This window comes from Budorcas taxicolor, chromosome 19 (assembly GCF_023091745.1).
Source record: "Budorcas taxicolor isolate Tak-1 chromosome 19, Takin1.1, whole genome shotgun sequence".
In the NCBI taxonomy this organism is placed as follows: Eukaryota; Metazoa; Chordata; class Mammalia; order Artiodactyla; family Bovidae; genus Budorcas; species Budorcas taxicolor.
This window is the reverse complement of record NC_068928.1, coordinates 24,525,719-24,541,959: the sequence shown is the minus strand read 5'-3', so window position 1 is coordinate 24,541,959 and position 16,241 is coordinate 24,525,719. Positions and strand designations below refer to the sequence as shown.

The window sequence follows — 16,241 nt, the reverse complement described above, 5'->3', positions numbered from 1 at the left end:
GCTGATCAAATCTGAAAGGATGATCTCTTTTCTGTGCTAATGATTTTTAAAATACTTTTTTCCTTTTTTTTCTTTTTTAACATGAAGGGGAAAAGCTTGAGAAAGGCTTTTTGGAGGAGGTGATACTGGAGCTCCTCATGAGCCCACCAGTAGCATCTGACCAGGCAGAGAGGGAGGGATGTTCCTGCTAGAACAGCATGTGTAACCAGTGACAAGATGGGGAGGAGCCGGAATTTGAAGAGGAGAGTGATCACGGCTAGACTTTGAGCACATTGGGTTTCTGGTCTGGCAGGACTTCACGTGACAAAGTCTCGTTGAACACTCAAGCTGAGTCAGTGCTGGGAATGGAGATTTGCCATCATTAACCAGCTAGCGCTGGTTGAAGCCGTAAATGTTGGTGACCTCTCTTCACCTGTAGGCATCTACGTAGATAGGGTGGCCAGGAGAGTAAGAAGGCCCGGCAGGAAGAAATTCAGGAGAGACAGAAGCAGAGTGAGGAGAGAGTTTAAGGACAGTAGTCAGCAGAGCCCTCAGGACTTAGGTCGAATGGGGAGGCTTTCTCTGGGCAGTGACCAATGCCTTTGAGGAACGGTATCAGCGAGTGGTAGGGCCCGAAAGGGTAGAATGACAGGGAGGGGAAAGGCAAGGGCAGCAGGTGTGAGCAACCCTTTCAAATGGAATACATGTACCAAAAAAATGTATGTTGATGGACAATTTAAAGAAATGGCTATTTTAAGGACCAGAATGTTCCCAGTATTTTTGAAGTCTGTTCTCACCCGCTGTGCCCTTCCGTGGCTCCCCTTCCTTCTTCCTGACCAGAGGGAACCACCATTTTGAAGTTCATAGTCATCATACCCTTGCTTTCGTTTCTAGTTATCCCTACGTAGCAGGCTCGTTCTGCCTGGTTTGGGCTTTAATGGAGTCATATGGTGTGCAGTCTTCTGGGACAAGTGTTTTCACTCAGCATTTTTGAGATTCATCCATGTTGATGTGTGTGCTGTAGTTCGCCCTCCTCCCCCACCCTTCACTGGTTCACAATGTTCCCCTTACACATCTGCTGGGATTTATTGATCCACTTTATTTTGGAGGGATAGTTGGGTTGTTTCCAGTTTGGGGCATTTACATGGAAATAACATATTTTGTGCTTTGTAGATAGAAGAATTTATCTCTAGAGAAACTGGAGAATAGAGATGATGGTTAGAGAGCCATAGAGGGATAAAGAATCGTTTTGTAAAATGGGTGTTTTTTAATTTTTTGTTTTTTAGTTCGGATTGGTGTATAGCCGATTGACAGTGTTGTAATAGTTTCACATGTGCTAAGTCACTTTAGTTGTGTCCGACTCTTTGTGACCATATGGACCGGAGCCCACCAGGCTCCTCTGTCCTTGGGATTCTCCAGGCAAGAATACTGGAGTGGGTTGCCATTTTCTCCTGCAGGGGATCTTCCTGACTCAGAGATCGAACCCATGTCTCATACGTGTCCTGCATTGGCAGGCAGGTTCTTTACCACTAGCACCACCTGGGAATAGTTTCACATGAACAGCAAAAGGACTCAGCCATACATATGCATGCATCCATTCTCCCCTAAACTCTCCTCTCAACCAGGTTGCCACATAACATTGCGCAAAGTTCCATATGCTATATAGTAGGTCCTTGTTGGTTATCTGTTTTAAATATAGCAATGTGTCCATGACCATCTAAAATGCGAGAGATTTGATTGAAGGCTCAGAGGAAGGAGCCAGAGAAAAAAGGAATTTTTGAAGGTGAGAGAGAGAGGAGAGACAGAGAAACAGAGAAAGAGAGAGAGAGAGAGAAAGGTGAGATAACTAGGGTGTAGGGTTCCTAAGGGGCAGAACGGGATGGCCCACAGAGTCAAAACCATCTGTAAAGGTTCTGAAAAGCCAGAGGGCAAGAGAGGAGTTTTCACAGTACCATCTTTCTCAGTCACTTTGGGGTTGAAAGCTCTCTCGTAACTATTCCCCACTTGCCTAAATCTCTTCATTCTGACAGCTGCTCTCTTAGAGAACGCCCCGCCCCAGCTGGGTTCTGCAAGTGACCTTGTAAACACTCTCCGTTTGTCTCCTCTTGTGCAGTGTGAGCTGCTGATGGCTGATGGAGCTCAAAGGGAGGTGGGCTCTGTGCTGTCCTCCCTGTTCTGGTCTGTCCAAGGCAGCCTGCTCTCCTGGTGCTACCTGCAGCTGAAGAGCACGGACTCTGGAGCCAAGGATCTTGCCGCCGACCTCACTGACCGATGTAAGTGTCCGTACAGAATCCTTGAAAACAGATAGGTGTTTGGGTTTGGCTCTGTGTGTGTGCTCTCATCTTAGTACTTCATGCATATTGTAGAGTGTATGTGGTTTTCATTTCATTATTACAAATCAGGTCTGTCTTCAGGTTGTTGTTGTTTTGTTTTTTTTCCCCTTAAAATAGAATTCTGTAGCGTGTCTTTTTGCTCTGAGTTTCCTTTCTGAAGGTGGTAGTGTGCCCTAGTGTGTTTATTGAGGGGCTGAGTCGTTTCACAGCCCAAACATTGCTTCTGCAGTCACACAACACTCTGAGATGAGTGCTGTACCATCCTCTTCAGTACAGTCTGTCTTCCCTCTTTTAATCAAGTTATCTAAAAACGGAAGTCTTGAGCTTTCAAAATCTATGGTATATGTGAGCACTTCTGTGATCCTTGCTGATACTGAAATTTTTCAGATTCATGTCCCATAAATCCCCAGAAAATTATAGGAAACCCAACAAGTTCTTGGAATTTGTATGCGGAAAAAGCAGTTCCATCAAATCTGATCTCAGAGCTGTGTCAAAAATGCTTGCAGTATTGAGTCCTAACTCTTCAAGTTTGGCCTGTTGAATGGTATACCTGGAGACGGGCCCTTTGTAAACAAAGGGAAAGGCAGACCAAAACTGGCTTGGTCAGCCATGTACTTTCATATAAAAATCATACCTCCATCCCATTGAAAAGTAGCAAAGGCAAAAAAAAAAAAAAAAAAAATCCCTCACTTTTAAGAGTAAACTTCTACTGAGGTTCGCAGTGGTTTTCCCTCCTAGCGGAAAACACTTGTAGGACACTTGATGGTCTCATGGACTTCCCTTGTGGCTCAGCTGGTAAAGAATCTGCTTGAAATGCAGGAGATCTGGGTTCGATCCCTGGGTTGGTAAAATCCCCTGGAGTAGGAAAAGGCTACCCACTCCAGTATTCTGGCCTAGAGAATTCCATAGACTGTATAGTCCATGGGATTGCAAAGAGACAGACACGACTGAGTGACTTTCACTTTCACTGATGACCTCATGGTCTTTCTGATGAAGTCCCTCCACAGCTCCTGTGACCCTCTCCAGCTTTGTCCTTGATGGTGACCAAGCAAGTGATGTTTCTACCATAGAAACTATTAACTCTTCTCCTTATGTTTTGGCAGATGTGGGGCAGTTTCTGGCACGCATGAGAGTGATTTTGGAATCCCTTTTGTCACAGTATAGCGGGAAAACCATAGTAGAAAAATTATGTAACTCGGTGTTGTCGATGGCAGCTCGCCAGCTGGTAAGACAGAACGGCAGCCGTTTGTAAGAGGCGGGAGAGGGGTTGGTCATCTGCATCCCTGGCTGACTCTGAGGCGGACGCTGAGTGCGTCATTCATCTTCCTTCAGGTGATCTTTCTGCTGGACTTTTGCACACTGGACATTTCACACTGCACACTCTTGAGAGAGTTCAGTGCCCTGACAGAGCTGCTGAAGGAGCTCTGCAGTGACCCTGATGGAGGAGTGAACAAGGTACCTCGAGCTGGCATTTGAACATGCCTTGTAGCCCCTCTCAAGAGCACCGTGCCCATGTGTCATGAGACATACCACTCAGTACAGGTCTACACAAATAAGTTGCCTCTAGAAGAGCTCCCTCTGTCTTACCAGTATTTTTTCAGTGTTTATCAACTTTATCAGTGTTGGTTTTGCCAACAAGGATAATTGCCAGTCTGAGTTGATTTGGCATGGTCAGCATTAGACAGGAGACACCGAGGAAGCTGTACATAGATTACTTTCATCATTGTGTAGCACATGATGTTATATAAAAACCTTATAAATGATTAATCAGATTGAAATCCAGAAGGGAAAATCTGTTGTTGAAAGGCAAACTAGAGGGTTTGTTATTTAAAAGCATTTTCTTCCTTTCTCAGCCTGACAGGACTCAAAGTTTTTTCAATGTCTTTTTTGGATCTCACAACTCTGGGGAATTCAAAGGGCATATATTTAAAAGCCCATTTTAAAGAAAAAAAGCAAAGACTGAAAAAAGGAGGGAGAAGACAGGATAGGCTCAGGTTTGCCAACATCCCAAATAGGGAGGTCAACTCTTTAAACTGCTGGAACACTAGTACTGGTTTGTAAGAAATAGTTCTCACAGATAGTCATAATTAAAAAAATAAAAGCTAATCAGAGTTAACTATAGTGGAACAGAAACCCCATGTCTACTCTGCTGAATAAACGTATAGTGTATCTTGGTCGATATGCATAGATGAGAACGTCAGGTGTAGTTTTAGCCCATGTGGTGATTTGTGTGGGCGTGTCAAAGGCTGCCATCGGGGCCGCTGATGCAGGACCCAGCTTCCTGCGTGTGGATGGATGTAGAGTGACAAAAACCCTCCTCTCTTGACTCGTTTGTCTGCCTAGCTGGATGTCGAGACTTGGCAGCAGGAACGCCCTGTGGTGTTACATACGTGGACCAAGGAGTCTGCCCACAACTATGAAAACAACTGCCATGAAGTGTCTGTCTTTGTCAGCCCAGGGGCAACCTATTTCGAGGTGGAATTTGATGAGAGATGTGAGACTGAAAAAAGGTACAGCTTGTCTGCTCTTTTCTCCCCGAGCAATAGTGGATCAAAAATGAGAGAAGGAAAGTGATAGAGGTTGTGCTTTCACAGGTATGATTATCTGGAATTTACCGACGCCAGAGGTGGGAAAACACGCTATGACACGAAAGTTGGCACTGACAAGTGGCCCAAGGTGAGCGGTGTTTCCAGAGACTCACAGGAGGCCTGCTCCTGCAGCAGTTCTCCTGTTACCAGCCTCAGGGGATAACAGAGATAATGGTCCTTGACGGGAAGCACTTATATTACACTTTTGTGAAAGCAAGTGTTCGTATCAGAATTCAGCACCTGTTTTGTGATTAATGTTTTTGAGGGGTACAGCCATGGCAATTTGTTTATGTTTCGTCTGTAGCTGCATTGGTATGGTGGGGGAGTGGTTGAGTCACCAAACAGAGACTTATGACCCAGAAAGTCTAATAACTTGCTCTCTGGTTCTTCATAGGAACAATTTGCTGCCCCTGGTCTGTATCACATACTCCAGAGTACATGGCGAATTGTTATCCTTAGTAAGAAGGGCCGATCGGTCCAGCAAGGCCCCAGCCATGGTGGTGAAAGCCAGGATCCCCTCATAGTTAGGGCCACGTGGTCTCTGGGGCTGGGAAGTTAAGTGTTGCTTCACTGTCAGCGGTCTTGGTTGGCAGCAGAGGAGCAGGCAGGATGGTCTCTGGCTGAGTAGGTGGTGGGCAGATGGGCATCTGAGATTTAGGAAACCGACCAGCAGTTTTCAACTTTGCTTCTTCATAAGGTGCAGTGGTGAATTTTCTGTTTCATTACTCCGTTGTTCATTTCTCCTTTAGTACTTTCAGAGGGGGTGATAAGACATAATGGTGAGAATATAAGCCAGTTTTAAATTTAGGCTTTTTTGAGTCAAGAAGAACACACTTCTTACTGAAATGCTGCCTTCTCTAATTGGTTTGACCACATGACTTTGTTTGTCTCTAGAAAGTGACCTTTAAGGCTGGTCCCCGGCTGCAGTTTCTCTTCCACTCCGACAGCAGCAACAATGAGTGGGGCTACAAATTCACCGTCACCGCCTACGGCCTGCCTGATGTCGCTGTGTCTTGGGGGCTGGATTTACAGCTCCTGGTGTCCCGGCTGATGGGACGCCTTGCTTCCCAGTGCATGGCACTCAAGTCTGTGCACCGTAAGTCCTCGAACTGTCCCTTCTCTCCTTGCTACAGCCACACTGAAGAGCAAAGTGGTACCCCCGTCCTGTAAGATGTCTCCACATGGTGGCAGAGCAGAGGGACTGATAAAATTCCCTTTCAGTTTCCTTGCTGCTGCCGCTGCTAAGTCGCTTCAGTCGTGCCCGACTCTGTGCGACCCCGTAGACGGCAGCCCACCAGGCTCTGCCGTCCCTGGGATTCTCCAGGCAAGAACACTGGAATGGGTTGCCATTTCCTTCCCCAGTGCATGAAAGTGAAAAGTCAAAGTGAAGTCGCTCAGTCGTGTTCTGACTCTTCGCGAACCCACGGACTGCAGCCTACCAGGCTCCTCTGTCCATGGGATTTTCCAGGCAAGAGCACTGGAGTGGGATGCCATTGCCTTCTCCGTCAGTTTCCTTGAAAGCCAACCAAAGTAAAATGTCCCCTTGACACCAGTTTCGTCTAGTTGCTTGACTCAGACACTGGGGCACATCACCAGGGCCACAGTGGTTTCCCTGTCTATGGAGGACAAGTCAGGGAGGGGGCTGGTTTTGGCAACACTGTCCTCATTTTTTTTTGTTAAGTTCTGATACCCTCCAACAAGAAGGTAGAAATTCAGAATAAGTTAATTGTATATTCTGTGATTATGTGACTATTTATGTGAACATGTGTAAATATGTGAACATGGATTTTACCTTAAAGTGATTTCTTCAACTTATGTGTTAAATTCATCCAAGAATGAATGAAACAAATAGAATGAAGCTTTCTAGTGTAATCTTTTTCCTGTGTCATTTCTTGAGTTTTTCTCCTTTTTAAAGTAAAATGTCATGGAAAAAATTGCATAATGGAAAAAGGCTAAGGGGAAAAAGCATTTTTAATCCTAATACCCAGACATAGCTATTATTAATATTTTAATCTATTTCTACCTAGTCTTTTTTCTTTGTTTATTCATAAACACATATATGGTGGGTATTTTTCTATTACTATTATTCTTTTTAGAAGCTTGAAAGTGAAAGTGAAGTTGCTCAGTCATGCTTTTTGCGACCCCTTGGACTATGCAGTCCATGGAATTCTCCAGGCCAGAATACTAGAGTGGGGAGCCTTTACCTTCTCCCGGGGAATCTTTTGAACCCGGGTCTCCTGCATTGCAGACAGAATCTTTACCAGCTGAGCCACAGGGGAAGCCCAAGAATAGTGGCGTGGGTAGCCTATCCCTTCTCCAGTGGATCTTCCCAACCCAGGAATCGGACTGGAATCTCCTGCATTGCAGGCGGATTCTTTACCAACTGAGCTATCAGGGAAGCCCTTTTACAAGTTTCAGTTTACAAATTATGAACATGGTATTTCTAAGAGGTCTCTTGTTGTACCCAAGAGATGGTTCTCATTCTGTTTTCAGTTTGCTTCATGGCTTAGTTATTTCAGAGGGATCTGTGCCTGGACCTGTCATACAGAATGGCAGCATTTTGGGACTGCCTGATGGTTTCAGTTCACCAGGGTGTGTGTTTATGAAGGATCACAGTTAGGTTCTGCTACATGTGGGTGATTCCCTGCAAGTCTTAATAGCCAGGTTTTTTGTTTTTTTAAGCCTTTCCTTCATCAGTTCAAAGATTCTCAGTATATTAAGGGAAAAATAGAACTCTCATAAGCCGCCTTCTTCTCTTTGCAGAGTTAGGCAGTAACATGGCAGTACCTCAGGCAAAAATGGCATTAGTCCTAAACTCCCCCTTGTGGAAACCTGTCTTCAGGCACCAAATACATCCAGAGTTTGGATTAGAAGCAAGCTGGCCCACTCACCCACCCCAGGATATTAAGGAGGTATTTACTTTTCACTTATCTTTGTATTTGGAATGATAAATGTTTACTAATGTTTGTTACTTTAAATTATAAACATCTGTGTATGTATCTTATTCCCCCCTCACGAAGCTATTAGCTCCTCGAGGGCAGAAACTATCCTCTGTTCATTTGGGGTCCTCACAGGGGCCAGGGTAACGGGTGTTCAGAACTATCAACTGGCAGACTCTGCTGTGGTCATATAGTAGGTGCTCAGTAAATCTCTCTTGATGGCCTTGTTTAAATGAGTTGAGTTTATTTCCTGTGCCTGCTGAGTCACACTTAAGAACAGATGGTGCATGCTATGCTTATTTGTTCTCCATGGGACAGTAGCACATTATTTAGGCTTATAATAATATAAACTAAACAAGCTTGGCCACTATGTCTTTTTCATCTCTCTGTCCCCCTCTCTCAGTTCTATTTTCTCCCTTCTTCCCACTATCCCCCACCCCAGTTCTTCAGTAATTAGTGGCTGGATCCAGGGACTCTTCTTAACATCTCTGCTCCTTTAGACCCTTTCTTCTTGTATTCCATGGCAGTCCACTGTCTTCTCTTACATGTCTCTACTCCCCTGGCCTCCTTTATTGACCTCTCTTTTTCCTTCTTCTATAAAAAATGGGCTTCATTCAGGCTTTCTTTGCTTTCCTGCAACCCACCAAGATGTTATCCTGTCTCCTCTCTTCTGTCACATATGTGTGGGAAAAACCTAAAGAATGAGTTTCCAGCCCTGGTTCTTCTCCCAGGCTCCAGTCACATATGCCTATCTTCCCGTTAGGTATTTCCATTTCAGTTTTCTGACTCCCTTTAACTCAGACGTGTAAAACCAGGCTGTCTCCCCAGACTGTTTGCTCCTGTTACTGGCATTATTGTTCTCGCAGGCATAAGCCGCTGCGACCTAGCATCACCTTTACCCCCACCTTGTTCTCCCCTTTCCTTCCAGTCAGCTGCAAGCCCTGTGGATTCTTCCTTGAGATCTCTTTCCGTCTCCTCTGTCTCCATCTTTATCCAGGCCCTCATCTTGCACTTGCATTGTTACATTGGTACCTACCAAGTTTGTTTGTTTTTTTTTAAATCACTGCATTATCTTGTCATTCCACTGCCAAGCACCATTAATGGCTCCCCGTTGCCCACAGGGTGAAGTCTAAACTCCTCAGTGTGACAGTCAAGGCTCTCTACAGTCTCCTTTCACCTTACCTATCTGACTCTAGTTCCCACCACTCCCCAGCTGAGACTTCAGGCCAGGTCAGTCTCCCCACTGGCTCTTAACTTCTGCTAACGGTTGTGTTCCTCAGGGCCAAACCTGCCCAGTCTTCAGGGTCCAGACCAAAGCCCATCCCCTCCAGAAGGCTTTTCTTAATTACTTTAACCTGCCAGGAGCTCTCTCCTGTGAATTCTCAGCATTGGTGTCCCTTCTAGGCATTTGGCACTCGATAATCTCTATGCTTTATGGTAGTGGTAGTTTAAATGCTTTTAACGTTTTATTTATGTTTACTTTTTTTTTTTTTAATAACCCGTGTGTCTGTCTGATCTCCCCCAAATAGACTGAAACTTCCTGAGAGTATGCACTGTGTTTTATACTTCTGCTTTGGCCTAGTAGTTGTTCAGTAAACTTAGTTTTTTTTTAATGAATATGTTAAACATGATGGTTTTTCTTGTTTTATTGTTCCCAGGTTAAGAACATCCCTGATGATCCCTGCCATCAATTTCTTCTTGACTTTGCACAGTCAGATCCTGCCCAGAACTTCTGTGGGCCATATTCAGAACTTTTCAAAGGATTCATACAGGCATGTAGAAAACAGGCCCCAAAGACAGATATAGTTGCTGGTTCCACTATTGATCAAGCTGTGAACGCCACCTTTGCTGCTCTGGTGTATCGCACTCCAGACTTATATGAGAAGCTGCAAAAATATGGTAACTTATACTACAGGGAATATTTTTGATCTGAAGGCCAATTGCTAAGTTTTAAGAAAGCGTTTCTTAAGTGAAAGTTTTAAAATACTTTGGAACATAAACATCCTTCTACAACTATAGACTTCATCTTGTCACTCCTACTGTGCCAATCAAGAGATTCGTGACCAATTTATAGTCAGCAGATTGCAATATATAGCAAGTAGCCTTGGGTTTCCTCATCAACAGGTAATTTATCTTTATCCGGAATTCTCATGGAAGACTGCTGAGAAGTTTAATGGAAAGAAAACTTAACTTGGGTTGTAGTTCCAGCTCACAAACTAGAAGTTGTGCAGCTTCAGATTAATCAGATAACCTTTCTGCACCCGAGTATCCTTATCTGTAAAGTTCAGAGTTGATAAGCTCTAACATGTTAAGAAATTCCAGTCAAAACCAAAGATGTTTTGATTATTGAATGTGTACTAACCAAGGAGGAAAAATGCAGGTATTAACTCTTATCTTTAGACTTGCGGCTTCTTGGTAGCATGTTCCCTGCTCAGCTTCCTTTGTCAGTAGCACGCTCCTTGCCATTGCTTTCCCTCATGTCCCCTAGGCATACCATCTCTGTGTATTTACAGTAAGTATAGACTAGAGCCTTAACAGGAACCACAAAGAGGGAGGGTCTCTCCCTACTCATAATCTTTCAGGGGAAAAACATTTCAAACCCAGTGTAAAGACAGGGTATGGCTGTCCCAAGCACTTTGGCAGGATGTCTGTTCTTTCCATGGTGCCAATGAAATTATCAGAAACAAATGCTTCCTTCCTTAGAGTAAGTAGTTAATTGATTATTGTTCTAAGTATTATTATTACTACTAAGGATATTATTAGCACTGCTACCTTTATTGCTTAGATCTTTGTGTCTCACATTGCAGAGTTTATTTCCTGAGGTCTAAAACATCTCGATTACTTGCTCAAACCTTAATATTTCCTTTAAGAAGCTGCTCAAATAAATAAAATTATGCTGAAGCGTGAGTGACGTAAGGAAACAGCTGTCACACAGAAGAGTGTTATCTCTGCTATGGGATGGGGGTGAACTGACATCATCATGGTTTTGGGAAAAAAAAATTCAGTATATGTTCTCATAGTCAAATTGTAGTAAGAGAACTTGACAATCTTTGTTACCTGTGCAAGCTGTCAGTGGAAGGATAAAAGCCTTGTGAGTAAAAAGCTGAGATACAGAAGGTTTCCGGCTGGGGGAGAGGTCCCCCAGCTCTTTTTCCAATCATGTTCATACCTATCTGCTCTTGAGATACACACAATCAAGTGTGGGAACAAGAACTATTTCACCGTGTACAAGTTGTTTCTAGAATACCTGCCGCTGTTGCTTTGAAGGAGGCACAATTGGTCCCAGTCCTTTCTGTCCCTGCCTCTAAGGGACTATTTGTGGATTCTTCAAGACTGATCTACTTTGAGAGTGGTCCTTGCCTCGCTAACTTGCTTATCTTTGTCTAAAAAATTGTCACCTTTTTGAGTTAGAAATGTATGGGAATTTTTCAACTAGACTGTAAGCTGTTTGAGGGCAGGGGCCATGTTTGTTTTTCTTAGCATCGCATTCCCAGTACCTGATGTAGAGCCTGGCACATTCTAGGTGTTCAGAAAATTCATTGCATCAACATTGGGTCAACAGAGAGTGTCACCCTGTTCTCGTATAGTATCCTTTGCTATTTATTTGTTTTAATATTTGTTTATTTGGCTGCGCCAGGTCTTAGTTGCAGCATGCAGGATCTTCAGTTGCAACGTGCGAACTCTTAGTTGCGGCATGTGGAATCTAGTTCCCCAACCAGGGCTCAAACCTGGGCTCCCTGCATTGGGAGCGTGGAGTCTTAGCCACTGGACCACCAGGGAAGTCCCTCCTTTGCTTTTAAGATGAAGAGAACGGACAGACTTCATAGGATTTATTACCAAAAAAAAAAAACTTAAAAAAATTTTTTCTAATTATAAAAATAATACCTATTCATGTAGAAACTTACAAAGTATAGAAAAGCTTAAAGTAATTATCGACTATAATTTCACCACTTCAAGAACATTTTTCTTTGTATCTACCTGGCTTTTTAGTTATATGTATATATACGTGTAAGTACATACCATGTTTTTATATATATGCTCTGTATATTTTACTTTATTTTTGAAATTGTTTGTTTATTTTATTCTGTCTGCGCTGGATCTTCATTGCTTCATGCAAGCTTTCTCTAGTTGTGGCAGTCAGGGGCTACTCTTAGTTGTGGTGCAAGGGTTTCTCATTGCAGTGGCTTTTCTTTCTGTGGAGCCACAGGCTCTAGGGCTCATGGTCTTCAGTAGCTGCAGGACATGGGCTCAATAGTTGTGGCTTACCGGCTCTGGAGCATGGGCTTAGGCTTAGTCGCTCCACACCATGTGGAATCTTCCCAGACCAGGGATCAAACGCATGTCTCCTGAGTTGGCAGACATATTCTTATCCACCGCACCACCAGGGAAGTCCTGTATACTCTTTTTAAATAATATAATTTTGTATATACTGTTTCATAACCGACCTTTTTCATGTAATATATACCCTGAATTTTTTTTCATGTTAATAATTATTTCTTACTTTTAATAATTTTTATTTTGCTTTTACTATATTTTATATTTTACCTGAATAGTGTATCCATTTCAGATGCTGTTCATTTGAAAAAAAGTTAGTTTGAAGTAACATAGAGAACCCATTACAGGTGTTTGTAGTTTACTGATGGTTTTTCCCCCCAGTCCTCTCTTATCACAGACAATGTGCAAGTGTCAGGGGAAGAGGTTTCCTGTGCAGAGATTGGGAAGTGACTTTGGGCTTAATGTTGCAGTAGTGAATTGTGTTAACTGAATGTAACCTCTCCTTTCCCCAGTAAACAGCGGGGGCAAGACAGCCTTGAGTGAGGAGTTTGCACAGGTGTATTCCTTGGCTGATGGAATTCGAATATGGATGGTAAGATGTTCTTTTGTGATTTTTATATATTTTGAGTTTTTCTACCATATCTTTGAATTAAGGTAAGTAGCTCTCTTCTCAAGAATATAACTTTAGGAATGTTTTTCAGAACTTAAAGTTCAGTGATGCAAATGGATAAATGATAAAAAATAATTTAGGGCCCTTGAAATCATAATTTGGTAAAGTTAGATTGTCAGAGTACACAGGAGTCAGTTGAGCCCCCCTTACTTGCCTTCTTCTGTAACCCAAAGGCTGCTTGGTGGAACCTAACCTGGTAGATGAGGAGAAAAAGCATTGCGTTTGATTCTGGGCAACCAATGATGGTTTTAGGCAGAGAGGAGGGCTTTCTCAAAGGAGAGGGCCTTCTGCATTTTGGAAGACTGATTCTGCAGCATTCTTTGTGACAGCAATAAACTTGGGAGAGCAAGACAGCCATTCGTAGGGGATATTATATTACCATACTGTACTATATTACAGTGAAAGTAAATGAAGCAGAGCTGCCTTTATTAACAGGGATGGCGCTCACAAGTGTGATGATGAGGAAAACACAGCAAGCTGTAGAAGGCATAGGTAGGGTATTCCTCAAATAAAACTTAAACATAAGCCAGATCTCTCTGTCATATACATAAATACATAGTAAAATTACACAAATGCCTGGAAATGATAACAAGTAAAGGAGAATTCTTTTTATTTCTTAGGTGTGGAGATGAGTAGGTAGTACTATTTATATATATTTACAACCATCTTAAATATTGTATAATAATTGAGAAAGCAATCTTCAAATGAGTAGAGGGTGGATAATAAGATTGAAAGCAAGAGGGGACTTCCCTGGTGGTCCAGCGGGTTAGACTCTGTGCTTCCATTGCAAGGGGCATGGGTTCAATCCCTGGTTGGGGGACTAGAGTCTCACATGCTGTGAGGCCAAGAAATAAAAAAAGAAAAGAAAAAGCTTGAATGCAGGAGACTTGTTGTGATAATTAAATGAGGATGGCTTCTGCTACTTGGGAGGTAAGATAATTAGACTGTGTGATTGATGGGTATGGTGAAAAGGCAGATAGGATTTAGGACTGTTCTCGTTTCCTGGTGGGGGTGACTTGGTGAGTGGGAAAAGTATTAACCAGAGTAGGAAGAATGGTCTTGGATCTGGGAATGGGGAGCTAAGTTCAGTTTGGGACATGTTAAGTATGAGGACACCTAGGTTATCTAAGATATCTAGCTGGAGAATTTAATAAATATGAAAGAATATACATCTCAAGGCAGAGGTAAGAATGACTTCAAATCATTGGTAATAGTTTTTAAAATATATATTTGCATTTTTCTAGGAACAGACAGCCTTGGACAAAGTCCCCGATGATGAGAACATAGTTGGTGCTCAGTGTAGACTAGATAGATAGGTGGAGACCTGGATGAACAGGATCTCTCAAAAGAAACTTAAAGATAGCATCATCAGAATGGTGGGAAGAGAATCAGTGTACTGACAGTGTATTGACAGAGAACCCAAGGCAATTGTTCAGTCGTTCAGTCATGTCCAACTCTTGGCGATCCCATGGACTACAGCCCGCTAGGCTTCCCTGTCCTTAACTCTCTCACGGATTTTGCTCAGACTCATGTCCATTGAGTCAGTGATGTCATCCAACCATCTCATCCTCTGTCGCCCCCTTCTCCTCCCGCAGTTAAAGAAACTGTGTCTGATAAAGTCAGCTCCCTCCCACAGACAGCCGAAGTGAAAAGGGTTTGGGAGCTGGGACAAAGCATATCGTAGACTGTGCTCCTGGTTCAGCACAGGACAGACTGCCGGTGACTGGACAAGATGCCAGCCTTTTCTCTGAAGACCCTGGTCTCCATGCATCATTGGTCTTCTTTCTGCCTGGGCTGTCAGCACTGTGGCCCACACTGTGACTGTCGCCTGTGCTGGTGCCAGAAGCACCATTCTTTGCCCAGCAGTCTTAGCGTCACTTAGAGGCAGCCTCACCTTCAGAGCAGGATAGAGATCAAGCTTTATTTCAACCTCTGCTGCAAACTGCATGTGTGATTTTTGGCCACACCACACAGCTTGTGGGATCTTAGTTCCCCAACCAGGGATCGAACCCATGCCACTTACAGTGGAAACACAGTGTCCTAAAGGCTAGTCCTAACCAAGACCTCACTTCTTTATTAGTAGGTTAGCTTTAGGTAAGGGCCCCTCCATCTCCAGCGTTCTAGAACTTTTTTTAAAGAATAGGATCATGGTTACAAATCCCTCCCATATAACACATAGTTGAAAAGGAGGTAGTTTTGCAGATAGACCTTTAAGCAGCTTCAAATTCTGGATTATTTCTAGGACAAATGAAAGCAGTTCGGTCCTGTGTCCTCACCATAGGGCTATAAAGTTCTCTGGGATCTCAACACTGTGTGCTTTTGAAGTGTTAATAGTTTGCTGTGGCTGCTCTTCCTGCCCTGTCTGGACAACATAACAATGTGGCTCAAACCCTCCCCCAGTTAGAGATGAAGCAGAAGTCCCTGATGAACCTGGGGAGTGAGGCAGAAGATCAGCGCGGGCCAGAAGCTGCTGAGGCGAACCCCGAGAGCCTGGGTGAGTGCCAGCTGCAGCTGTCGTCTATCTCTGGGCCTTCCGTTCCCATTTCATAGGAAACCAGCGACCCATCTTCTGGGTTAGTTTAGTTGAAGCTGTGTTTACCTAGAGAAGCTTCCATGTTTCCAAGAACATGTCACAAATAGGGAAGTGCCAGTTGTTAATTATTCATTGTGTGTGTGCATCAGTTGCTCAGTTGTGTCCAACTCTTTGAGACCCCATGGACTGTAGCCCACCAGACTCCTCTGTCCATGGCATTCTCCAGGTGAGAATACTGGAGTGGGTCACCATTCTCTTCTCTAGGGGGTTTTCCCAACCCAGGGATCGAACTGGGGGCTCCTTCATTGCAGGCAGATTCCTTACCATCTGAGCCACCAGGGAAGCCCAGTTGTTCATTAGTATGATCCACATGGAGCCTTTTTTAAAAATACCTCTCTTAGGAGGCACCAAGTGCTTTATGAGCTACAGCTCATTATGTTTTTCAAAAAGTGTGCGTTTCTTGGTAATGTTGTTGCTTAAAACTCTTTTTAGTGAAATACATTGAAGATTTTGCAGAGGGAATAATGTGATGCCTGGGATCTGCGTGGAAATAACCCAGGGGGTTGTGGCGGGTCAGGGGGATGGGGGTGGTGGTATTAGGAAAGACTGTCCTTGAATTGATAGCTGTTAAATCTGGGTGAGGGGTACATGGAGGACTCCTTGTACTATTCTCTCTATATTATATTAATACGTGTGAAAATATACACAATAAAACTTTAAGTGTGCTGATAGTGTTAGATTTTGACATGTATAATGAGAGAAAATACGATTCTCTTCTCTCGATGGACATGTACATCCCTGTATTATTGGAGGTATTTCCTGTCCTAAATTGTAGACTTTAAGTAGATTATTTTCAGTTCCAAAGTAGGCAACAAGTTTCATTTGGACTTTTTTTTTTCATTCTCCTATTGCTTTTTTCGCATT

General features: G+C 43.4%; 1 protein-coding gene across 2 annotated transcripts in view; it reads left to right on the top strand.

Annotated features, from left to right (window-relative positions):
• Positions 1–16,241, top strand: part of ZZEF1 (zinc finger ZZ-type and EF-hand domain containing 1) — a 93,343-nt gene that overhangs the window by 39,550 nt on the left and 37,552 nt on the right. For both annotated transcript variants that reach the window (XM_052657065.1, XM_052657066.1), the window contains 10 exons: positions 2,093–2,252; positions 3,416–3,537; positions 3,645–3,767; positions 4,656–4,822; positions 4,907–4,988; positions 5,795–5,996; positions 7,664–7,812; positions 9,498–9,738; positions 12,627–12,706; positions 15,185–15,278. In XM_052657065.1, coding sequence (XP_052513025.1) covers positions 2,093–2,252; positions 3,416–3,537; positions 3,645–3,767; positions 4,656–4,822; positions 4,907–4,988; positions 5,795–5,996; positions 7,664–7,812; positions 9,498–9,738; positions 12,627–12,706; positions 15,185–15,278 — 1,420 coding nt within the window. The remainder of the gene's footprint in view (positions 1–2,092; positions 2,253–3,415; positions 3,538–3,644; positions 3,768–4,655; positions 4,823–4,906; positions 4,989–5,794; positions 5,997–7,663; positions 7,813–9,497; positions 9,739–12,626; positions 12,707–15,184; positions 15,279–16,241) is intronic.